At 29.5% G+C, this 27256-nt stretch overlaps 1 protein-coding gene across 1 annotated transcript in view; it reads left to right on the top strand.

Annotated features, from left to right (window-relative positions):
- Positions 1-1903: 1903 nt before the first annotated feature.
- The window catches only part of LOC142233962 (G-protein coupled receptor Mth2-like), a 91336-nt gene continuing 65983 nt past the window's right edge, over positions 1904-27256 (top strand). The window contains exons 1-5 of the mRNA XM_075305026.1: positions 1904-2538; positions 6370-6529; positions 6621-6809; positions 12319-12573; positions 12638-12791. Coding sequence (XP_075161141.1) covers positions 2032-2538; positions 6370-6529; positions 6621-6809; positions 12319-12573; positions 12638-12791 — 1265 coding nt within the window. The 5' untranslated portion in view covers positions 1904-2031. The remainder of the gene's footprint in view (positions 2539-6369; positions 6530-6620; positions 6810-12318; positions 12574-12637; positions 12792-27256) is intronic.

Here is a 27256-nt window from a genome sequence, read left to right on the forward strand (position 1 = left end):
AAGCTATGAAAATGCTGCTTTTCAAGCCACAGGTACAGATGGCTTGCCAAACCAGATATTTCTTTGCGAACTTTGACAGTTTTATGTGCTTGAAAATATCTGCTACCTTTCCCCTTCCTTTTGCCGTATAAAACTCCTGTCCCGGAAGCTGCTTGTAGTCGGCTTTGACGTTGGTTTCGTCGTCCATTACCACGCAGTCAAACTTCGTCAGCATCGTCGTGTACAGCCTCCGGGATCGCGCTTTGGCCATCGTATTTTGTTTATCATCGCGATTTGGAGTCACTACCTTCTTGTAAGTCGATAGTCCGGCTCGTTTTTTGGCTCGATGCACGGTTGTAGACGATACACCCAGCTTATTTGCGGCATCTCGGAGAGGTTAGGGTTTCGCTTGAAACTACCGGCAACTCTCTTTGTCGTCTCAGCGGCCTTCGTTTCGATTTCCCCCCGATCCAGACTTCCTGGCTGTCGACAAACGTTCCCCAAACACTTTAATTACATTTGTAACGGTTGATTTGGCAACTTTTAGCGATTTTACCAGCTTTGCGTGCGAGTAGCTCGGATTTTCGCGATGCGCGAGCAAAATTTTGATACGCTGCTCTTCTTGCTTGGACGGCATTTTGACAACTGAAGAGTGAATTCCAAAATCAAAATAAAGGGTGATACGGTCAAAATTTGGTCAAGGGAAAACGCGTGTAAATCGGTGAAATCGTTTATTTAAAAAATCAAATTAAATTTCTTTTTCAAGTTCAATTAGTATAAAATTCAGGAAAAATATTCAGTTAGGCTTTCGCTTTTCCAAATCCGAATTGCCGGGCCTCACGCTTGACACCTGCCATCAGATTTTGTACAGCCACCTTGTCCACCTTCTTCGCCGCAGAAAGCCAGTTTGCCTTGAACTGCTGCTCGTCCTTAGCAGTTTTTTTCTCTTCTTTAGGTTCCGCTTGACAATAGCCCAGTATTTCTCTATTGGGCAGAGCTCTGGCGTGTTGGGAGGGTTCTTGTCCTTGGGAACCACCTGCACGTTGATGACGGCGTACCACTCCATGGCCTTTTTACCGTAATGGCAAGATGCCAAATCCGGCCAAAACAGTACGGAACAACCGTGTTCCGTTTATTCAAACACTCTTTCACGTAAATTTCTTGGTTGACAGTCCCGAAAGCTATGAAAATGCTGCTTTTCAAGCCACAGGTACAGATGGTTTGCCAAACCACACGAAAATGGTTTCATTCACCAAAACTGTATTAAGCCTACGTTTCTATAATAATTTGGCAATAATCACGCACAATAAAATGTAAACATTATTGTACGATTGGTAGTGCAACTAATCTCAACCGTCAAGCCGCCGCCTATGATGAGCCTCCGACCAGATAATGAAGTTGCCGAGTCGCGCCGCCGATTTTAGCCGCCGCCGTCTAGTTTTTACCAGTCGAAGCCGTCGCCGAATTTGTCGACACATCTCGACTCAAAGTTAGCCGCCAATTAATCAAAAATATTGATTTGAATCAGAAAAAATTATTAATAATGGTTGCAATTTTTGTCAAAATGTTTAACTTTCCACCTAAAATCCGTCAGTATCAAGTTGCTATAATAATTTTGCAAAAATTTGGCTCAGAACATTTGAATTATGTGTAAATGTGATTTAAGATAAGTTGTACAACTAATCTCATTACCATTCGGATAACATCAAATTGATTTTATTACGGATAATTGTCCGCCGTCGATAAGACAAATTTATATCGGCTTAGCAATCAAGCCGCCGCCGCCGAGGCAAAAAATTAGCCGCCAACAAAAATGGGTCGGCTTCATTCTCTGCCTCCGACTACTACACTGTAGTCATTATGACTGGTGGGTAGAATACCACAAAGTCGGTTCTTCTCGATATCACTGAATTTGGTTTTTGTGGTCACAAAAATTGGTTGCGGTTATAAAAATTAAAAATAAAAATATTGAAGCATCAATATGCTCCGACATAGTCATAGCCAGTCAGTATGAGAGTGAGATGCTGATGTAAGAACTTCAAAAGAATAAAAATGAAACAAATTTCATTCACATGGATTTTAGTATCCATTTTAATATCATGGAATATATCGCGGATCCTTTCCCAACCTTCGATAATCAACGAGAAATGCCCCTACAAAGATACTGTGGATTTAAGTGAATATAAGCCCATGGAAAATGGTTCATATCTCTATCAGAATACATTGATAACTGCAGACAAGGTGGCCGTTTACAATTATACCCTAGCGGCCTATAATAAACCGAAGGAATCACAATTACATAGGCGTGGTTGTGTTTGTGGTCATCCCAGATATTGCATTAAACTATGCTGTGAATGGGGTCAGTTTTTCAATGAGACATCATCCGAATGTGAACACATTGCCGATGATATGAATGTACCCATTGAAATGGAAGTGATGCATGAAAATTTAAATAAAAGTGTGGTGAAAGTATTTGAAAAATTCATTTATCAAGTGGGTACGCCCTGCAAAAATCCAGAATCTTTGACTATGGATGAGGATAAATGGGATTTGATGGAGGTGAGTTGCAAAATATAGATTTTGAAATTCTGGATCATGTATCTGTTTGTAACATTGGTCTCAGGCCGGGTTGTGATGAAATTCTGAGTCGATCTACCGATGTCCATCCGTTAGTCTGTCTGTAGAAATAACATTCCGAACTTCCGAACGAAACAAGCTATCGACTTAAAACTTGGTACCAGTAGTAGTTATTAATGTATGTAGGATAGTGTTACAAATGAGCTATATCGAACCACTTTTACATTTGCCCCCATATAAACCGGCACCCATATTCAACTTCCATTGCCTTTCGGAGGAGCAAATGTCATCCGGTTGTAATTTGGCCCCCATATATACCCAGATTTTATTGATTTTGAGCTTCCTGTAGGTGCAAATTGCATCCAATAACAAGTAAGGAAAGTCTCAAGTCGGGCGGGGCCGACTATATTATACCCTGCACCACATTGTAAATCTAAATTTTCGATACCATATCACATCCGTCAAATGAGTTGGGTGATATATATAAAGGTTTGTCCCAAATACATACTTTTGAATATCACTCGATCTGGACAGAATTTGATAGATTTCTACAAAATCTATAGACTCAAAATTTAAGTCGGCTAATGCACTAGGGTGGAACACAATGTTAGTAAAAAATATGGGAAACATCTAAATCTGTAGCAATTTTAAGGAAACTTCGCAAAAGTTTATTTATGATTTATCGCTCGATATATATGTATTCGAAGTTTAGGAAAATTAGAGCCATTTTTACAATTTTTCGACTAAGCAGCGGCGATTTTACAAGGAAAATTTTGGTATTTTGACCATTTTTGTCGAAATCAGAAAAACATATATATGGGAGCTATATCTAAATCTGAACCGATTTCAACCAAATTTGGCACGCATAGCTACAATGCTAATTCTACTCCCTGTGCAAAATTTCAACTAAATCGGTGTTAAAAATTGGCCTCTGTGGTCATATAAGTGTAAATCGGGCAAAAGCTATATATGGGAGCTATATCTAAATCTGAACCGATTTCAACCAAATTTGGCACGCATAGCTACAATGCCAATTCTACTCCGTGTGCAAAATTTCAATTAAATCGGAGTAAAAGATTGGCCACTGCGGTCATATGAGTATAAATAGGGCGAACGATATATATGGGAGATATATCTAAATCTGAACCGATTTCAATAAAATTTGGCACACTTGACTATAGTACTAATTGTTCTTCTTGTGCAAAATTTTAAACAAATTAGGCTAAAACTCTGGCTTCTGGGGCCATATAAGTCCAAATCGGGCGAAATATATATATGGGAGCTATATCTAAATCTGGACCGATTTCTTCCAAAATCAATAGAGGTCTATTCTGAGCCAAAACACATACTTGTGCCAATTTTTAAGTCGATTGGACTAAAACTGCGACCTAGACTTTGATTACAAAATGTGTTCACGGACAGACGGACATGGCTATATCGACTCAGGAGCCCACCATGAGTATTTTTGCCAAAGACACCACGTGTCTATCTCGTCTCCTTCTGGACGTTGCAAACATATGCACTAACTTATAATACCCTGTTCCACAGTGTGGCGCAGGGTATAAAAATAAGGGTTATCACTACAGGATAGGTTAGGTATAGCGGCCTTCCGATATTGTAGGTTCATAGAGGAATTAACTTAAAAAAAAAAGTTTTCTATAGAAATAAAATGTTGAAAAAATTGCCTATAGAAATAAATTGTTGCCAAAATTTTCTTTGTAAATAAAATTTTGACAACATTTTCTATAGAACTAAATTTTGACAAAATTTTGTATAGAAATAAAATTTTGACGAAATTTTGTATAGAAATAAAATTTTGACAAAATTTTCGATAGAAATAAAAATTTTCAAAATTATCTAAAGGAATAAAAAATTTTCTATAGAAATAAAATTTTGACAAAATTTTCTATAGACCTAACATTTTGACAAAATTATCTATAGGAATAAAATTTTGACAAAATTTTCTATAGAAATCAAGTTTTGACAAAATTATCTATAGGAATAAAATTTTAACAAAATTTTCTATAGAAATAAAATTTTGACAAAATTTTCAGTAGGACTAAAATTTTGACAAAATTTTCAGTAGGACTAAAATTTTGACAAAATTTTCTATAGAAATAAAATTTTAACAAAATTATCTATAGGAATAAAATTTTGACAAAATTTTCTATAGAACTAAAATTTTGACAAAATTATCTATAGAAATAAAATTTTGACAAAATCATCTATAGAATTAAAATTTTGACAAAATTATCTATAAGAATAAAATTTTGACAAAATTTTCTATAGCAATAAAATTTTGACAAAATTTTCTATAGCAATAAAATTTTGACAAAAGTTGCTATAGAAATAAAATTTTGACAAAATTTTCAGTAGGCCTAAAATTTTGACAAAATTGTCTATAGAAATTAAATTTTAACAAAATTTTCTAAAGAAATAAAATTTTGACAAAATTATCTATAGGAATAAAATTTTGACACAATCATCTATAGAATTAAAATTTTGACAAAATTATCTATAGGAATAACATTTTGACAAAATTTTCTATAGCAATAAAATTTTGACAAAAGTTGCTATAGAAATAAAATTTTGACAAAATTTTCTATAGAAATAAAATTTCGACAAAATTATCTATAGGAATAAAATTTTGACAAAATTTTCCATAAATATAAAATTTTAACAAAATTTTCTATAGATATAAAATTTTGACAAAATTATCTATAGGAATAAAATTTTGACAAAATCATCTATAGAATTAAAATTTTGACAAAATTATCTATAGGAATAAAATTTTGACAAAATTTTCTATAGAAATAAAATTTTGGCAAAATTTTCTACAGAAATAAAATTTTGACGAAATTGCTATAGAAATAAAATTTTGGCAAAATTTTCTATAGCAATAAAATTTTGACAAAAGTTGCTATAGAAATAAAATTTTGACAAAATTTTCAGTAGGACTAAAATTTTGACAAAATTTTCTATAGAAATAAAATTTTGACAAAATCATCTATAGAAATAAAATTTTGACAAAATTTCTATAGAAATAAAATTTTGACAAAATTTTATATGGAAATAAAATTTTGACAAAATTTTATATGGAAATAAAATGTTGAGAAAATTATTTTTGGCTTGAGTGGCAACCGTGATTGATATATTTGGGTGTTTTTGAAAATGAAAACAAAGCACAAACACAAAAAATAGTTTATAACCCCAATACAAATATCACATGCGAGTAAAATTTCCATGTTGCCAGTCGTAAATTTTCATGAGGTTAGTGTGGACAATATGTATACAGTACTTGGTATGTATAAAGTACACATCACAGCCTAAACTGAGTGTACAGTACATAGTTATTGTTATATGAAATCGATTTGAAACGAACTCGTTTTCGAATGACTAATCTGTAACGTCTTCATGTACATTATCTGTGACCCAAACCTATAGGTTTCTTTAGTGCCATTGTGAATTTGCGACACCAGATGGCGCGTTGAGAAAATAAACTGTTCTCATATTACCCAGCAAAAAAAATTTTTGAAGTTCCTCCCAGTTCATTACTTTTGGTTAGGGGTCGAACATTCTCGGTTATAACAAAGCTATATTTTTCTAAACTGTGATATTTTGGAGAATAGGCTTATTACAATTTTCATACGATTGTTATTGGACATGAAAATTAAGAAATTGCTATTATTATGTTATATAAAACATAATTCCAGATACCGATCTATACAAGCCTGAAAAACAAACATTTTTTCACCGCTGGCTAATATTTTTTGAAGATGATTTTTAAATTTTCTCTTTTTCTTTACTTTTCAGAATGGCATCATGTACATTCACAATGACGATTCATATCAGGACACAGTAAGCTATTGCCTAACCCCATATCGTTACAATGGCACCCATCAAAATGTGCTCGTTCCATTGAGCTGTCCAAAGAAAAATGAAATCACCACATCTTTAGAATTTCATAGTTACGGTAGCTATTGATCTAAACTCCAAGATCACAGATTGATCTAGACTTTTCTAAAAAAATGTGTGTTTCTCTCTTATTGCCCTTTCTTATCTAGCCTCCTTGGTTGCTGTTCTATTTTTAATACCCACAGTTCTGGTATATCTATGGCTGAAGGAACTACGAGAGAATATGCGTGGCAAACTCCTAATATGCTACCTATTCTCCTTAATTATGAGTTATTCGATTTTGAGCTATATCAATCTTTCCGAGGGGGTAATCGGTGACAAAATGTGTTGTACCTTGGGTAAGTAGATATGGCCGATGGAATAAATTCTTATGTATCCTTGATCTTGGATGGTGATACATGAAATTATCTTAAAGACAAACTTTGGCTAAGGTGTATTTTATCGGGAAGGATTTAATTTCAAGAGGATAAATATGATTTAGAGAACAAATTGTTTTTTTCATTTCTTCCTACTTTTTGCTCCTGTGCGGCGCGAATCATAGATTGATATAAAGGGTGTTTTTTTTGAAGAGCTTGCTAATTTAAAATTTAAATAAAACTCATGCCAAATTATGAAATGGCAAACAAAAATATTTGATAGCAAATCTCTTGCCATTTAATATTAAAATATAATATTGGATATGTGGCCATCACGACTATTTTGCAAAAGGTCATTGTGGATTTTTTTCAATTCAATTTTTTACCACCTTTTCGAGCATTTGAGTGCGTATATGAGCATTTTTGAAAAATAAAATTTTGAAATTAGAAATTTGACAAAAGTTGCTATAGAAATAAAATTTTGACAAAATTTGCTATAGAAATAAAATCTTAACAAAATTTTCTATAGAAATAAAATTTTGGCAAAATTTTCTATAGAAATAAAATTTCTACAAAATTCTCTATAGAAATAAAATGTTGACAAAATTTTCTATTGCAATGTTGAAAAAATTTTCTATAGAAATAAAAGTTTGACAAAAGTTGCTATAGAAATAAAATTTTGACAAAAGTTGCTATAGAAATAAAATTTTGACAAAATTTTCAATAGAAATAAAATTTTGGCAAAATTTTCTATAGAAATCAAATGTTGACAAAATTTTCTATTGCAATGTTGACAAAATTTTCTATAGAAATAAAATTTGACAAAAGTTGCTATAGAAATAAAATTTTGACAAAAGTTGCTATAGAAATAAAATTTTGACAAAAGTTGCTATAGAAATAAAATTTTGACAAAATTCTCAATAGAAATAAAATTTTGGCAAAATTTTCGATAGAAATCAAATGTTGACAAAATTTTCTATTAAAATAAAATTTTGACAAATTTTTTTATTAAAATAAAATTTTGACAAAATTTTCTATAAAAATTAATTTTTGACAAAAAATTTCTATAGAAATAAAATTTTGACAAAATTTTCTATAGAAATCAAACGTTAATAAAAGTTCCTATAGAAATAAAATATTGAAAAAATTTTCTATAGAAATCAAATGTTGACAAAAGTTGCTATAGATATAAAATTTTGACAAAAGCTCCTATAGAAATAAAATTTTGACAAAATTTTCTATAGAAATAAAATTTTGACAAAAGTTGCTATAGAAATAAAATTTTGACAAAATTTTCTATAGAAATCAAATTTTGGAAAAATTTTCTACGGAAATAAAATTTTGATACAATTTTCTCTAGAAATAAAATGTTGACAAAATTTTGTATAGAAATAAAATTTTGACGAAATTTTCTATAGAAATCAAATGTTGACAAAATTTTCTATTAAAATAAAATTTTGACAACATTTTCTATAGAAATAAAAATTTGACAAAATTTTCTATAGAAATAAAATTGTGACAAAATTTTCTATAGAAATAAAATTTTGACAAAATTTTCTATAGAAATAAAATTTTGACAAAATTTTCAATAGAAATAAAATTTTGACAAAATTTTCTATTGAAATAAAATTTTGACAAAATTTTCTATAGAAATAAAATTTTGACAAAATTTTCGATAGAAATCAACTGTTGACAAATTTTCTATTGGAATAAAATTTTGACAAAATTTTCTACAGAAATTAATTTTTGATAAAAGTTTCTATAGAAATAAAATTTTGACAAAATTTTCTACAGAAATTAATTTTTGATAAAAGTTTCTATGGAAATAAAATTTTGACAAAATTTTCTATAGAAATCAAATGTTGATAAAAGTTGCTATAGAAATAAAATTTTGGCAAAATTTTCTACAGAAATAAAATTTTGACGAAATTGCTATAGAAATAAAATTTTGACAAAACTTTCTATAGAAATAAAATTTTTACAAAAGTTGCTATAGAAATAAAATTTTGACAAAATTTTCAATAGAAATAAAATTTTGACAAAATTTTCTATTGAAATAAAATTTTGACAAAATTTTCTATAGAAATAAAATTTTGACAAAATTTTCAATAGAAATAAAATTTTGACAAAATTTTCTATTGAAATAAAATTTTGACAAAATTTTCTATAGAAATAAAATTTTGACAAAATTTTCTATAGAATAAAATTGTGACAAAATTTTTGATAGAAATCAACTGTTGACAAATTTTCTATTGGAATAAAATTTTGACAAAATTTTCTACAGAAATTAATTAAAAGTTTCTATAGAAATAAAATTTTGCCAAAATTTTCTATAGAAATAAACTTTTGACAAAATTTTCTATTGAAATAAAATTACACAAAATTTTCTATAGAAATAAAATGTTGGCAAAATTTTCTATTGAAATAAAATTATACAAAATTTTCTATAGAAATAAAATTTTGAAAAATTTTCTATAGACATAAAATATAGACAAAATTTTCTATATTCTATATAATTTTTGAAACAAATTCTATAGAAATAAAATTTTGAAAAAATAAAGCTTTCACAAAATTTTCTATGGACATAAAATTTTGACAAAATTTTCTATAGAAATAAAATTTTGGAAAAATTTTCTATGGAAATAAAATTTTGACACAATTTTCTCTAGAAATTAAATTTTGACAAAATTTTCTATGGAAATAAAATTTTGACAAAATTTTCTATTGAAATAAAATTTTGACAAAATTTTCTATGGATATAAAATTTTGACAAAATTTTCTATAGAAATAAAATTTGTCACAAAATTTTCGATGGAAATAAAATGTTGACAAAATTTTCTATAGAAATAAAATTTTGGCAAAATTTTCTATAGAAATGAAATTGTGACAAAATTTTCGATAAAAATCAACTGTTGACAAAATTTTCTATTGCAATAAAATTTGACAAAATTTTCTATAGAAATTAATTTTTGACAAAAAATTTCTATAGAAATAAAATGTTGACAAAATTTTCGATAGAAATAAATTTTGTTAAAATTTCGATAGAAATAAAATTTAAAAAAAAAAATTCGATAGAAATACAATTTAGACAAAATTTTCTTTAGAAATAAAATTTTGACAAAATTTTCTATAGAAATAAAATTTTGACAAAAGTTGCTATTGAAATAAAATTTTGACAACATTTTCTATAGAAATAAATTTTAACAAAATTTCGATAGAAATAACATTTTGAAAAAATTTCGATAGAAATACAATTTTGACAAAATTTTCTATAGAAATAAAATTTTGACAAAATTTTCTATAGAATTAAATTTTGAAACAATTTCTCTGAAGAAATAAATTCTGACAAAATTTTTTATAGAAATAAAATTTGGAAAAAAAATCTATAGAAAATAAAAATTTTGTCAAAATTTTCTATTAACATAAAATTTTCAAACAATTTTCTATAGCAATAAAATGTTGACAAACATTTCTATTAAAACTGAATTTAGACAAAATTTTCTATAGACATAAATTGTATTGTTGTTTTTGATTTCAGCTTAAAACCATACATTGACTAAACTACAAGTGTAGCTTAACCAACAGAGGAAAAGAATGTTTGTCAAATTTATTTGGGCAAAGCCCTATAGACTGCAAGATGGTTGAATGGACGCATGTTTCAGAATTACCACATTCCTCATCAGCATCCTCTAATTGCAGCAAAACTATCAATCAATTATCAGAATAAATTCAGGCAGTCCACTAAACCCAAAAGTAAACCACTCTTAAACCTTCAGAAAAAATGCTTACACGATAGCCGGCTTATGCCGAAATAAATTCGTACAAACATATCTCTTTTCCTTTGCCACCGTCAAATCATCGATTTGAGTATGGTTTACTTTTGGGTCTAGTGAACTGCTTGAATTTATTCTGATAATTGGTTGATAGTTTTGCTGCAAGTAGAGGATGCTGATGAGGAATGTGACTGTTGACAAATTTTCTATTTAAATAAAATTTTGACATAATTTTCTATAGAAATAAATTTTTGACAAAAAATTCTATAGAAATAAAATTTTGACAAAATTTTCTATAGAAATCAAATATTGACAAAAGTTGCTATAGAAATAAAATTTTGACAAAATTTTCTATAGAAATAAAATTTTTACAAAATTTTCAATAGAAATAAAATTTAAACAAAATTTTCTATAGAAATAAAATTTTGACAAAAGTTCCTATAGAAATAAAATTTTGACAAAATTTTCTATAGAAATAAAATTTTGACAAAAGTTGCTATAGAAATAAAATTTTGACAAAATTTTCTATAGATATAAAATTTTGACAAAATTTTCTATAGATATAAAATTTTGACAAAATTTTCTATAGAAATAAAATTTTGACAAAATTTTCTATAGAAATAAAATTTTGACAAAATTTCCAATAGAAATAAAATTTTGACAAAATTTTCTATATAAAAAACATTTTGACACTTTTTTCCATAGGAAAAAAATATTTTGAGAAATTTTTCTATATAAATAAAATGTTATTTATATAGAAAATTTTATATAGAAAAAAAATTGTGACAAAATTTTCTATAAAAATAAAATTTATGCAAAATTTTCTATAGCAATAAAATATAGACAAAATAGAAATAAAATTTTGACAAAATTTTCTATAAAATTTTGACAACATTTGCAATAGAAAATGACTGTTGACAAATTTTCTATTTAAATAAAATTTTGACATAATTTTCTATAGAAATAAATTTTTGACAAAAAATGCTATAGAAATAAAATTTTGACAAAATTTTCTATAGAAATCAAATATTGACAAAAGTTGCTATAGAAATAAAATTTTGACAAAATTTTCTATAGAAATAAAATTTTGACAACATTTGCAATAGAAATAAAATTTTGACAAAATATTATATTGAAATAAAATTTTAACAAAATTTTCTATAAAAATAAAATTTTGGCAAAATTTTCTATAGAAATAAAATTTTAACAAAATTTTCTATAGAAATCAAATGTTGAAAAAAATTCTATAGAAATAAAATTTTGAAAAAATTTCGATAGAAATAAAATGTTGAAAAAATTTTCTATAGAAATAAAATTTTGACAAAATTTTCAATAGAAATAAAATTTAAACAAAATTTTCTATAGAAATAAAATTTTGACAAAAGTTCCTATAGAAATAAAATTTTGACAAAATTTTCTATAGAAATAAAATTTTGACAAAATGCTAATTGGTTCACTATAGTTTACAAACCGATCAAGATTTGAATTAGGCTTATATATTTAATCTGCCTATTTTCTCCAATATAGAATCCATATGGACTAACATACAATTTAGACGACAATGTTAAGATGTTTTAAGATACCTTGTGTTACCACAGCCCAGGGGGTAATTCGATTGTGTCAGTCGTTTGTAGAACTGTCTACGCAATCCATGGTTGAGGGTACATTAGATTTGGCCTGACCGAACTTATCTTGAATTTATTTTTCATTTACTACAGGTTTCATTTGCTACTTCTTCTTCATTGCGGCTTTTTTGTGGTTAAACGTTCTTTGTTTTGACATTTGGATTAATTTCAAACAAAATCGTGTTGCTAACTATTCGAAAAAGAGGGGATTACGATTTTTATGGTACTCTCTATATGCATGGGGTACTGCTATTGCTTTGACCGTTCTAGCAATGATGTGTCAATGGTCAAATTATATCTCGGAACGTTATAAACCTGGAATCGGAGATGATTTTTGCTGGTTGGATAGTAAGTTTCGCGATCTTGTCAATCATATATTTGGGGCTTGTAATTTTCTTCTCATCTTTTATAGCCTACAAGTGGTCAGCAGCCATATATTTCTATTTGCCCAATTTGATTATTATGTTATGCAGTATTGCCACATTTCTTCATTTGGTATTGAAGATTTATCGTGTGCGCACTGATGTGGCTAAACTTACACAGAAAGAGCAATTTTTTAAAGAAAAGTGAGTATATGCTAACACAGGAATATTGAATGTCTTCAGTGGCAGTATTTTGACAGTATTTTCTAAAAGCGAAGTTTCTTCGATTCACAATAGCAATTTATTGTGAATAATTTCCCAAATAAGATGAAATTAAAAGCAATTTAGTGTTTGATGCTATTTGAACTGGCCGAATCTGCTTCTACGGTTTGCCACAGAAGCTTGTGGTCTGGCTCCGCATGGGACCGTTAGGTTCTCGTGGTGCGCTTTAAAGCACTTACGAGTTCTTCTTCTACTGCTATGGTTTTATTCTGAATTGTCATTTCAGTCGGATGCCAACTTGGAGCCATTATCTGTGTCATTAATGTGGTGTTGACCCTAAAAGGGACCTATGCATGCGGTGCAATCATCGCGGTTGACTCAACACCTTATGCGTACTTGTGTTCGGGCACTAACCTGGATATCGTATCTTCAGAACCTTCATAGCCAACTTAATGGTGACGAGGTACAGAAAGTTCTTCAAGCCCGGCTACGGGCTCTAGGACGCATATTTAAGGAGATATGGCCTTAAATTGGCCATATTTAAGGAGATATGGCCAATTTAAGTTTTTCATATAAAAAAATTATTTTTTAAGGATTTTTATCAAAATTTTGATTGTTGGGGGTGGTTACGAATTAACCTCCTTTTGGCTCTAAGACGCATATTTAAGGAGATATGGCCAATTTAAGTTTTTCATATAAAAAAATTATTTTTTTGAGGATGTTCATCAAAATTTTGATTTTTTGGGGGTGGTCACGAATTAACCTCATTTTGGCTCTAGGACGCATATTTAAGGAGATATGGCCAATTTAAGTTTTTCATATAAAAAAATTAATTTTTTCAGGATTTTTATCAAAATTTTGATTTTTTAGGGGTGGTCACGAATTAACCTCCTTTTGGCTCTAGGACGCATATTTAAGGAGATATGGCCAATTTAAGTTTTTCATATAAAAAATTTATTTTTTTGAGGATTTTCATGAAAATTTTGATTTTTTGGGGGTGAACACGAATTAAAGTCCTTTTGGCTCTAGGACGCATATTTAAGAAGATATGGCCAATTTAAGCTTTTCATATAAAAAATTTCATTTTTTCAGGATTTTCATGCAAATTTTGATTTTTTGGGGGTGGTCACGAATTAACCTCCTTTTGGCTCTAGGACGCATATTTAAGGATGTATGGCCAATTTAAGTTTTTCATATAAAAAAATTATTTTTTTGAGGATTTTCATCAAAATTTTGATTTTTTGGGGGTGGTCACGAATTAACCTCCTTTTGGCTCTAGGACGCATATTTAAGGATGTATGGCCAATTTAAGTTTTTCATATAAAAAATTGATTTTTTTAGGAATTTCATGAAAATTTTGATTTTTTTGGGGGTGGTCACGAATTAACCTCCTTTTGGCTCTAGGACGCATATTTAAGGAGATATGGCCAATTTAAGTTTTTCATATAAAAAATTTATTTTTGTGAGGATTTTCATAAAAATTTTGATTTTTGGGGGTGGTCACGAATTAACCTCCTTTTGGCTCTAGGACGCATATTTAAGGAGATATGGCCAATTTAAGTTTTTCATATAAAAAATTAATTTTTTCAGGATTTCCATGAAAATTTTGATTTTTTGGGGGTGGTCACGAATTAACCTCCTTTTGGCTCTAGGACGCATATTTAAGGATGTATGGCCAATTTAAGTTTTTCATATAAAAAATTGATTTTTGTAGGATTTTCATGAAAATTTTGATTTTTTGGGGGTGGTCACGAATTAACATCCTTTTGGCTCTAGGATGCATATTTAAGGAGATATGGCCAATTTAAGTTTTTCATAAAAAAAAAAAATATTTTTTTGAGGATTTTCATCAAAATTTTGATTTTTTGGGGGTGGTCACGAATTAACCTCCTTTTGGCTCTAGGACGCATATTTAAGGAGATATGGCCAATTTAAGTTTTTCATATAAAAAAATTATTTTTTTGAGGATTATCATCAAAATTTTGATTTTTTGGGGGTGGTCACGAATTAACCTTCTTTTGGCTCTATGACGCATATTTAAGGATGTATGGCCAATTTAAGTTTTTCATATAAAAAATTGATTTTTGTAGGATTTTCATGAAAATTTTGATTTTTTGGGGGTGGTCACGAATTAACATCCTTTTGGCTCTAGGATGCATATTTAAGGAGATATGGCCAATTTAAGTTTTTCATAAAAAACATTTATTTTTTTGAGGATTTTCATCAAAATTTTGATTTTTTGGGGGTGGTCACGAATTAACCTCCTTTTGGCTCTATGACGCATATTTAAGAAGATATGGCCAATTTAAGTTTTTCATATAAAAAATTCAAGTTTTTGAGGATTTTCATGAACATTTTGATTTTTTGGGGGTGGTCACGAATTAATCTCCTTTTGGCTCTAGGACGCATATTTAAGGAGATATGGCCAATTTAAGTTTTTCATATAAAAAAAATATTTTTTTGAGGATTTTCATCAAAATTTTGATTTTTTGGGGGTGAACACGAAATAAAGTCCTTTTGGCTCTAGGACGCATATGGCCAATTTAAGTTTTTCATATAAAAAATTTATTTTTTTGAGGATTTTCATCAAAATTTTGATTTTTTGGGGGTGGTCACGAATTAACCTCCTTTTGGCTCTAGGACGCATATTTAAGGAGATATGGCCAATTTAAGTTTTTCATAAAAAAAAAAAAATATTTTTTTGAGGATTTTCATCAAAATTTTGATTTTTTGGGGGTGGTCACGAATTAACCTCCATTTGACTCTAGGACGCATATTTAAGGAGATATGGCCAATTTAAGTTTTTCATATAAAAAAATTAATTTTTTTCAGGATTTTCATAAAAATTTTGATTTTTTGGGGGTGGTCACGAATTAACCTCCTTTTGGTTCTTGGACGCATATTTAAGGAGATATGGCCAATTTAAGTTTTTCATATAAAAAAATTATTTTTTCAGGATTTCCATGAAAATTTTGATTTTTTGGGGGTGGTCACGAATTAACCTCCTTTTGGCTCTAGGACGCATATTTAAGGAGATATGACCAATTTAAGATTTTCATATAAAAAAATTATTTTTTTGAGGATTTTCATGAAAATTTTGATTTTTTGGGGGTGGTCACGAATTAACCTCCTTTTGGCTCTAGGACGCATATTTAAGGAGATATGGCCAATTTAAGTTTTTCATATAAAAAATTTGAGTTCTTGAGGATTTTCATGAAAATTTTGATTTTTTGGGGGTGGTCACGAATTAACCTCCTTTTGGCTCTAGGACGCATATTTAAGGAGATATGGCCAATTTAAGTTTTTCATATAAAAAATTTATTTTTTTGAGGATTTTTATGAAAATTTTGATATTTTGGGGGTGGTCACGAATTAACCTCCTTTTGGCACTAGGACGCATATTTAAGGAGATATGGCCAATTTAAGATTTTCATATAAAAAATTTATTTTTTTGAGGATTTTCATCAAAATTTTGATTTTTTGGGGGTGGTCACGAATTAACCTCCTTTTGGCTCTAGGACGCATATTTAAGTAGTATGGCCAATTTAAGTTTCTCATATAAAAAATTTATTTTTTTGAGGATTTTCATCAAAATTTTGATTTTTTGGGGGTGGTCACGAATTAACCTCCATTTGGCTCTAGGACGCATATTTAAGGAGATATGGCCAATTTAAGTTTTTCATATAAAAAAATTATTTTTTCAGGATTTCCATGAAAATTTTGATTTTTTGGGGGTGGTCACGAATTAACCTCCTTTTGGCTCTAGGACGCATATTTAAGGAGATATGACCAATTTAAGATTTTCATATAAAAAAATTATTTTTTTGAGGATTTTCATGAAAATTTTGATTTTTTGGGGGTGGTCACGAATTAACCTCCTTTTGGCTCTAGGACGCATATTTAAGGAGATATGGCCAATTTAAGTTTTTCATATAAAAAATTTGAGTTCTTGAGGATTTTCATGAAAATTTTGATTTTTTGGGGGTGGTCACGAATTAACCTCCTTTTGGCTCTAGGACGCATATTTAAGGAGATATGGCCAATTTAAGTTTTTCATATAAAAAATTTATTTTTTTGAGGATTTTTATGAAAATTTTGATATTTTGGGGGTGGTCACGAATTAACCTCCTTTTGGCACTAGGACGCATATTTAAGGAGATATGGCCAATTTAAGATTTTCATATAAAAAATTTAATTTTTTGAGGATTTTCATCAAAATTTTGATTTTTTGGGGGTGGTCACGAATTAATCTCCTTTTGGCTCTAGGACGCATATTTAAGGAGATATGGCCAATTTAAGTTTTTCATATAAAAAATTTATTTTTTTGAGGATTTTCATGAAAATTTTGATTTTTTGGGGGTTAACACGAATTAACCTCCTTTTGGCTCTAGGACGCATATTTAAGGAGATATGGCCAATTTAAGTTTTTCATATAAAAAAATTATTTTTTCAGGATTTCCATGAAAATTTTGATTTTTTGGGGGTGGTCACGAATTAACCTCCTTTTGGCTCTAGGACGCATATTTAAGGAGATATGGCCAATTTAAGTTTTTCATATAAAAAATTTGAGTTCTTGAGGATTTTCATGAAAATTTTGATTTTTTGGGGGTGGTCACGAATTAACCTCCTTTTGGCTCTAGGACGCATATTTAAGGAGATATGGCCAATTTAAGATTTTCATATAAAAAATTTATTTTTTTGAGAATTTTTATGAAAATTTTGATATTTTGGGGGTGGTCACGAATTAACCTCCTTTTGGCACTAGGACGCATATTTAAGGAGATATGGCCAATTTAAGATTTTCATATAAAAAATTTAATTTTTTGAGGATTTTCATCAAAATTTTGATTTTTTGGGGGTGGTCACGAATTAACCTCCTTTTGGCTCTAGGACGCATATTTAAGGAGATATGACCAATTTAAGATTTTCATATAAAAAAATTATTTTTTTGAGGATTTTCATGAAAATTTTGATTTTTTGGGGGTGGTCACGAATTAACCTCCTTTTGGCTCTAGGACGCATATTTAAGGAGATATGGCCAATTTAAGTTTTTCATATAAAAAATTTGAGTTCTTGAGGATTTTCATGAAAATTTTGATTTTTTGGGGGTGGTCACGAATTAACCTCCTTTTGGCTCTAGGACGCATATTTAAGGAGATATGGCCAATTTAAGTTTTTCATATAAAAAATTTATTTTTTTGAGGATTTTTATGAAAATTTTGATATTTTGGGGGTGGTCACGAATTAACCTCCTTTTGGCACTAGGACGCATATTTAAGGAGATATGGCCAATTTAAGATTTTCATATAAAAAATTTAATTTTTTGAGGATTTTCATCAAAATTTTGATTTTTTGGGGGTGGTCACGAATTAACCTCCTTTTGGCTCTAGGACGCATATTTAAGGAGATATGACCAATTTAAGATTTTCATATAAAAAATTTATTTTTTTGAGGATTTTTATGAAAATTTTGATATTTTGGGGGTGGTCACGAATTAACCTCCTTTTGGCACTAGGACGCATATTTAAGGAGATATGGCCAATTTAAGTTTTTCATATAAAAAAATTATTTTTTCAGGATTTCCATGAAAATTTTGATTTTTTGGGGGTGGTCACGAATTAACCTCCTTTTGGCTCTAGGACGCATATTTAAGGAGATATGACCAATTTAAGATTTTCATATAAAAAATTTAATTTTTTGAGGATTTTCATCAAAATTTTGATTTTTTGGGGGTGGTCACGAATTAACCTCCTTTTGGCACTAGGACGCATATTTAAGGAGATATGACCAATTTAAGATTTTCATATAAAAAAATTATTTTTTTGAGGATTTTCATGAAAATTTTGATTTTTTGGGGGTGGTCACGAATTAACCTCCTTTTGGCTCTAGGACGCATATTTAAGGAGATATGGCCAATTTAAGTTTTTCATATAAAAAATTTATTTTTTTGAGGATTTTTATGAAAATTTTGATATTTTGGGGGTGGTCACGAATTAACCTCCTTTTGGCACTAGGACGCATATTTAAGGAGATATGGCCAATTTAAGATTTACATATAAAAAATTTAATTTTTTGAGGATTTTCATCAAAATTTTGATTTTTTGGGGGTGGTCACGAATTAACCTCCTTTTGGCTCTAGGACGCATATTTAAGTAGTATGGCCAATTTAAGTTTCTCATATAAAAAATTTATTTTTTTGAGGATTTTCATGAAAATTTTGATTTTTTGGGGGTGGTCACGAATTAACCTCCTTTTGGCTCTAGGACGCATATTTAAGGAGATATGCCCAATTTAAGTTTTTCATAAAAAAAAATATTTTTTTGAGGATTTTCATCAAAATTTTGATTTTTTGGGGGTGGTCACGAATTAACCTCCATTTGGCTCTAGGACGCATATTTAAGGAGATATGGCCAATTTAAGATTTTCATATAAAAAATTTAATTTTTTGAGGATTTTCATCAAAATTTTGATTTTTTGGGGGTGGTCACGAATTAACCTCCTTTTGGCACTAGGACGCATATTTAAGGAGATATGGCCAATTTAAGATTTTCATATAAAAAATTTAATTTTTTGAGGATTTTCATCAAAATTTTGATTTTTTGGGGGTGGTCACGAATTAACCTCCTTTTGGCTCTAGGACGCATATTTAAGTAGTATGGCCAATTTAAGTTTCTCATATAAAAAATTTATTTTTTTGAGGATTTTCATGAAAATTTTGATTTTTTGGGGTGGTCACGAATTAACCTCCTTTCGGCTCTAGGACGCATATTTAAGGAGATATGGCCAATTTAAGATTTTCATATAAAAAATTTAATTTTTCAGGATTTTCATGAAAATTTTGATTTTTTGGGGGTGGTCACGAACTACGCATATTTAAGGAGATATGGCCAATTTAAGCTTTTCATATAAAAAATTTATTTTTTTGAGGATTTTCATGAAAATTTTGATTTTTTGGGGATGGTCACGAATTAACCTCCTTTTGGCTCTAGGACGCATATTTAAGGAGATATGGCCAATTTAAGTTTTTCATATAAAAAATTTATTTTTTTGAGGATTTTCATGAAAATTTTGATTTTTTGGGGGTGGTCACGAATTAACCTCCTTTTGGCTCTAGGACGCATATTTAAGGAGATATGGCCAATTTAAGTTTTTCATATAAAAAAATTATTTTTTGAGGATTTTCATGAAAATTTTGATTTTTTGGGGGTGGTCACGAATTATCCTCCTTTTGGCTCTAGGACGCATATTTAAGGAGATATGGCCAATTTAAGTTTTCCATATAAAAAAATTATTTTTTGAGGATTTTCATGAAAATTTTGATTTTTTGGGGGTGGCCACGAATTAACCTCCTTTTGGCTCCAGGACGCATATTTAAGGAGATATGGCCAATTTACGTTTTTCATATAAAAAATAAATTTTAGCAAGATTTTCATAAAAATTGTGATTTTTTGGTGGTGGTCACGAATTAACCTCCTTTTGGCTCTAGGACGCATATTTAAGGAGTATGGCCAATTTAAGTTTTTCATATAAAAAATTTATTTTTTTAAAGATTTTCATAAAAATTTTGATTTTTTTAGGGTGGTCACGAATTAACCTCCTTTTGGCTCTAGGACGCATATTTAAGGAGATATGGTCAATTTAAGTTTTTCATATAAAAAAATAATTTTTTTTGAGGATTTTCATGAAAATTTTGATTTTTTGGGGGTGGTCACGAATTAACCTCCTTTTGGCTCTAGGACGCATATTTAAGGAGATATGGCCAATTTAAGTTTTTCATATAAAAAAATTATTTTTTGAGGATTTTCATGAAAATTTTGATTTTTTGGGGGTGGTCACGAATTAACCTCCTTTTGGCTCTATGACGCATATTTAAGGAGATATGGCCAATTTAAGTTTTCCATATAAAAAAATTATTTTTTGAGGATTTTCATGAAAATTTTGATTTTTTGGGGTGGTCACGAATTACCCTCCTTTTGGCTCTAGGACGCATATTTAAGGAGATATGGCCAATTTAAATTTTTCATATAAAAAATTATTTTTTTCAAGATTTTCATCAAAATTTTGATTTTTTTGGGGTGGTCACGAATTAACCTCCTTTTGGCTCTAGGACGCATATTTAAGGAGATATGGCCAATTTAAGCTTTTCATATAAAAAATTTATTTTTTTTGAGGATTTTCATGAAAATTTTGATTTTTTGGGGATGGTCACGAATTAACCTCCTTTTGGCTCTAGGACGCATATTTAAGGAGATATGGCCAATTTAAGTTTTTCATATAAAAAATTTATTTTTTTGAGGATTTTCATGAAAATTTTGATTTTTTGGTCACGAATTAACCTCCTTTTGGCTCTAGGACGCATATTTAAGGAGATATGACCAATTTAAGTTTTCCATATAAAAAAATTATTTTTTGAGGATTTTCATGAAAATTTTGATTTTTTGGGGTGGTCACGAATTAACCTCCTTTTGGCTCTAGGACGCATATTTAAGGAGATGTGGCCAATTTAAATTTTTCATATAAAAAATTAATTTTTTCAAGATTTTCATCAAAATTTTGATTTTTTTGGGGTGGTCACGAATTAACCTCCTTTTGGCTCTAGGACGCATATTTAAGGAGATATGGCCAATTTAAGCTTTTCATATAAAAAATTTATTTTTTTTGAGGATTTTCATGAAAATTTTGATTTTTTGGGGATGGTCACGAATTAACCTCCTTTTGGCTCTAGGACGCATATTTAAGGAGATATGGCCAATTTAAGTTTTTCATATAAAAAATTTATTTTTTTTGAGGATTTTCATGAAAATTTTGATTTTTTGGGGGTGGTCACGAATTAACCTCCTTTTAGCTCTAGGACGCATATTTAAGGAGATATGGCCAATTTAAGTTTTTCATATAAAAAATTTATTTTTTTGAGGATTTTCATGAAAATTTTGATTTTTTGGGGGTGGCCACGAATTAACCTCCTTTTGGCTCTAGGACGCATATTTAAGGAGATATGGCCAATTTACGTTTTTCATATAAAAAAATAAATTTTAGCAAGATTTTCATAAAAATTGTGATTTTTTGGTGGTGGTCACGAATTAACCTCCTTTTGGCTCTAGGACGCATATTTAAGGAGATATGGCCAATTTAAGTTTTTCATATAAAAAAATTATTTTTTTCAGGATTTTCATAAAAATTTTGATTTTTTGGGGGGTGATCACGAATTAACCTCCTTTTGGCTCTAGGACGCATATTTAAGGAGATATGGCCAATTTAAGTTTTTCATATAAAAAAATTATTTTTTTCAGGATTTGAATAAAAATTTTGATTTTTTGGGGGGTGGTCACGAATTAACCTCCTTTTGGCTCTAGGACGCATATTTAAGGAGACATTGCCAATTTAAGTTTTACATATAAAAAAATTATTTTTTTCAGGATTTTCATAAAAATTTTGATTTTTTGGGGGCGGTCTCGAATTAACCTCCTTTTGGCTCTAGGGCGCATATTTAAGGAGACATTGCCAATTTAAGTTTTTCATATAAAAAATTTGAGTCCTGAGGATTTTCATAAAAATTTTGATTTTTTGGGGGTGGTCACGAATTAACCTCCTTTTGGCACTAGGACGCATATTTAAGGAGATATGGCCAATTTAAGTTTTTCATATAAAAAATTATTTTTTTGAGGATTTTCATAAAAATTTTGATTTTTTGGGGGTGGTCACGAATTAACCTCCTTTTGGCACTAGGACGCATATTTAAGGAGATATGGCCAATTTAAGTTTTTCATATAAAAAATTTATTTTTTTGAGGATTTTGATGAAAATTTTGATTGTTTGGGGATGGTCACGAATTAACCTCCTTTTGGCTCTAGGACGCATATTTAAGGAGATATGGCCAATTTAAGTTTTTCATATAAAAAATTTATTTTTTTGAGGATTTTGATGAAAATTTTGATTTTTTGGGGGTGGTCACGAATTAACCTCCTTTTGGCACTAGGACGCATATTTAAGGAGATATGGCCAATTTAAGTTTTTCATATAAAAAATTTAAGTTTTTGAGGAGTTTCATGAAAATTTTGATTTTTTAGGGGTGGTCACGAATTAACCTCCTTTTGGCTCTAGGACGCTTATTTAAGGAGATATGGCCAATTTAAGTTTTTCATATAAAAAATTTATTTTTTTGAGGATTTTCATGAAAATTTTGATTTTTTGGGGGGTGGTCACGAATTAACCTCCTTTTGGCTCTAGGACGCATATTTAAGGAGATATGGCTAATTTACGTTTTTCATATAAAAAAATAATTTTTTCAGGATTTTCATAAAAATTTTGATTTTTTGGGGTGGTCGCGAATTAACCTCCTTTTGGCTCTAGGACGCTTATTTAAGGAGATATGGCCAATTTAAGTTTTTCATATAAAAAAAATTGATTTTTTTGAGGATTTTCATGAAAATTTTGATTTTTTGGGGTGGTCACGAATTAACCTCCTTTTGGCTCTAGGACGCATATTTAAGGAGATATGGCCAATTTAAGTTTTTCATATAAAAAATTTAGTTTTTTGAGGATTTTCATCAAAATTTTGATTTTTTGGGGGTGGTCACGAATTAACCTCCTTTTGGCTCTAGGACGCATATTTAAGGAGATATGGCCAATTTAAGTTTTTCATATAAAAAAATTATTTTTTTGAGGATTTTCATGAAAATTTTGATTTTTTGGGGGTGGTCACGAATTAACCTCCTTTTGGCTCTAGGACGCATATTTAAGGAGATATGGCCAATTTAAGTTTTTCATATAAAAAAAATAAATTTTAGCAAGATTTTCATAAAAATTGCGATTTTTTGGTGGTGGTCACGAATTAACCTCCTTTTGGCTCTAGGACGCATATTTAAGGAGATATGGCCAATTTAAGTTTTTCATATAAAAAATTTATTTTTTTGAGGATATTGATGAAAATTTTGATATTTTGGGGGTGGTCACGAATTAAAGTCCTGTTGGCTCTAGGACGCATATTTAAGGAGATATGGCCACTTTAAATTTTTCTTATAATAAAATTAATTTTTTCAGGATTTTCATCAAAATTTTGATTTTTTTGGGGTGGTCACGAATTAACCTCCTTTTGGCTCTAGGACGCATATTTAAGGAGATATGGCCAATTTAAGTTTTTCATATAAAAAAATTAATTTTTTCAGGATTTTAATAAATATTTTGATTTTTTGGGGGTGGTCACGAATTAACCTCTGTTTGGCTCTAGGACGCATACTTAAGGAGATATGGCCAATTTAAGTTTTTCATATAAGAAATTTATTTGCACTAGGGCGCATATTTAAGGGGATATGGCCAATTTAAGTTTTTCATATAAAAAATTTATTTTTTTGAGGATTTTCATCAAAATTTTGATATTTTGGGGGTGGTCACGAATTAAAGTCCTGTTGTCTCTAGGACGCATATTTAAGGAGATATGGCCAATTTAAATTTTTCTTATAAAAAAATTAATTTTTTCAGGATTTTCATCAAAATTTTGATTTTTTTGGGGTGGTCACGAATTAACCTCCTTTTGGCTCTAGGACGCATATTTAAGGAGATATGGCCAATTTAAGCTTTTCATATAAAAAATTAATTTTTTCAGGATTTCCATGAAAATTTTGATTTTTTGGGGGTGGTCACGAATTAACCTCCTTTTGGCTCTAGGACGCATATTTAAGGAGATATGGCCAATTTAAGTTTTTCATATAAAACAATTAATTTTTTCAGAATTTTCATGAAAATTTTGATTTTTTGGGGGTGGTCACGAATTAACCTCCTTTTAGCTCTAGGACGCATATTTAAGGAGATATGGCCAATTTAAGTTTTTCATATAAAAAATTTATTTTTTTGAGGATTTTCATGAAAATTTTGATTTTTTGGGGGCGTCACGAATTAACCTCCTTTTGGCTCTAGGAGGCATATTTAAGGATATATGGCCAATTTAAGTTTTTCATATAAAAAATTTATTTTTTTGAGGATTTTGATGAAAATTTTGATTTTTTGGGGATGGTCACGAATTAACCTCCTTTTGGCTCTAGGACGCATATTTAAGGAGATATGGCCAATTTAAGTTTTTCATATAAAACATTTATTGGTTTGAGGATTTTCATGAAAATTTTGATTTTTTGGGGGTGGTCACGAATTAACCTCTGTTTGGCTCTAGGACGCATATTTAAGGAGATATGGCCAATTTAAGTTTTTCATATAAAAAAATTAATTTTTTCAGGATTTTCATGAAAATTTTGATTTTTTGGGGGTGGTCACGAATTAACCTCCTTTTGGCTCTACGACGCATATTTAAGGAGATATGGCCAATTTAAGTTTTTCATATAAAACAATTAATTTTTTCAGAATTTTCATGAAAATTTTGATTTTTTGGGGGTGGTCACGAATTAACCTCCTTTTAGCTCTAGGACGCATATTTAAGAAGATATGGCCAATTTAAGTTTTTCATATAAAAAATTTATTGGTTTGAGGATATTCATGAAAATTTTGATTTTTTGGGGGTGGTCACGAATTAACCTCCTTTTGGCTCTAGGACGCATATTTAAGGAAATATGGCCAATTAAAGTTTTTCATATAAAAAATTTAAGTTCTTCAGGATTTTCATGAAAATTTTGATTTTTTGGGGGTGGTCACGAATTAACCTCCTTTTGGCTCTACGACGCATATTTAAGGAGATATGGCCAATTTAAGTTTTTCATATAAAACAATTAATTTTTTCAGAATTTTCATGAAAATTTTGATTTTTTGGGGGTGGTCACGAATTAACCTCCTTTTAGCTCTAGGACGCATATTTAAGAAGATATGGCCAATTTAAGTTTTTCATATAAAAAATTTATTGGTTTGAGGATATTCATGAAAATTTTGATTTTTTGGGGGTGGTCACGAATTAACCTCCTTTTGGCTCTAGGACGCATATTTAAGGAGATGTGGCCAATTTCAGTTTTTCATATAAAAAATAGATTTTTTTGAGGATTTTCATGAAAATTTTGATTGTTTGGGGTGGTCACGAATTAACCTCCTTTTGGCTCTAGGACGCATATTTAAGGAGATATGGCCAATTTAAGTTTTTCATATAAAAAAATAAATTTTGGCAAGATTTTCATAAAAATTGTGATTTTTTGGGGGTGGTCACGAATTAACCTCCTTTGGGCTCTAGGACGCATATTTAAGGAAATATGGCCAATTTAAGTTTTTCATATAAAAAATTTATTTTTTTGAGGATTTTCATAAAAATTTTGAGTTTTTTGGGGTGGTCACGAATTAACCTCCTTTTGGCTCTAGGACGCATATTTAAGGAGATATGGCCAATTTAAGTTTTTCATATAAAAAAATAAATTTTAGCAAGATTTTCATAAAAATTGTGATTTTTGGTGGTGGTCACGAATTAACCTCCTTTTGGCTCTAGGACGCATATTTAAGGAGATATGGCCAATTTAAGTTTTTCATATAAAAAATTGATTTTTTTGAGGATTTTCATCAAAATTTTGATTTTTTTGGGGTGGTCACGAATTAACCTCCTTTTGGCTCTAGGAGGCATATTTAAGGAGATATGGCCAATTTAAGTTTTTCATATAAAAAATTTCTTTTTTTTGAGGATTTGAATAAAAATTTTGATTTTTTGGGGTAGTCACGAATTAACCTCCTTTTGGCTCTAGGACGCATATTTAAGGAGATATGGCCAATTTAAGTTTTTCATATAAAAAATTTAGTTTTTTGAGGATTTTCATCAAAATTTTGATTTTTTGGGGGTGGTCACGAATTAACCTCCTTTTGGCTCTAGGACGCATATTTAAGGAGATATGGCCAATTTAAGTTTTTCATATAAAAAAATTATTTTTTTGAGGATTTTCATGAAAATTTTGATTTTTTGGGGTGGTCACGAATTAACCTCCTTTTGGCTCTAGGACGCATATTTAAGGAGATATGGCCAATTTAAGTTTTTCATATAAAAAATTTAGTTTTTTGAGGATTTTCATCAAAATTTTGATTTTTTGGGGGTGGTCACGAATTAACCTCCTTTTGGCTCTAGGACGCATATTTAAGGAGATATGGCCAATTTAAGTTTTTCATATAAAAAAATTATTTTTTTGAGGATTTTCATGAAAATTTTGATTTTTTGGGGGTGGTCACGAATTAACCTCCTTTTGGCTCTAGGACGCATATTTAAGGAGATATGGCCAATTTAAGTTTTTCATATAAAAAAATAAATTTTAGCAAGATTTTCATAAAAATTGCGATTTTTTGGTGGTGGTCACGAATTAACCTCCTTTTGGCTCTAGGACGCATATTTAAGGAGATATGGCCAATTTAAGTTTTTCATATAAAAAATTTATTTTTTTGAGGATATTGATGAAAATTTTGATTTTTTGGGGTGGTCACGAATTAACCTCCTTTTGGCACTAGGACGCATGTTTAAGGAGATGTGGCCAATTTAAGTTTTT

The sequence above is a fragment of the Haematobia irritans genome, chromosome 4, assembly GCF_050003625.1.
Source record: "Haematobia irritans isolate KBUSLIRL chromosome 4, ASM5000362v1, whole genome shotgun sequence".
NCBI classification, from domain to species: Eukaryota; Metazoa; Arthropoda; class Insecta; order Diptera; family Muscidae; genus Haematobia; species Haematobia irritans.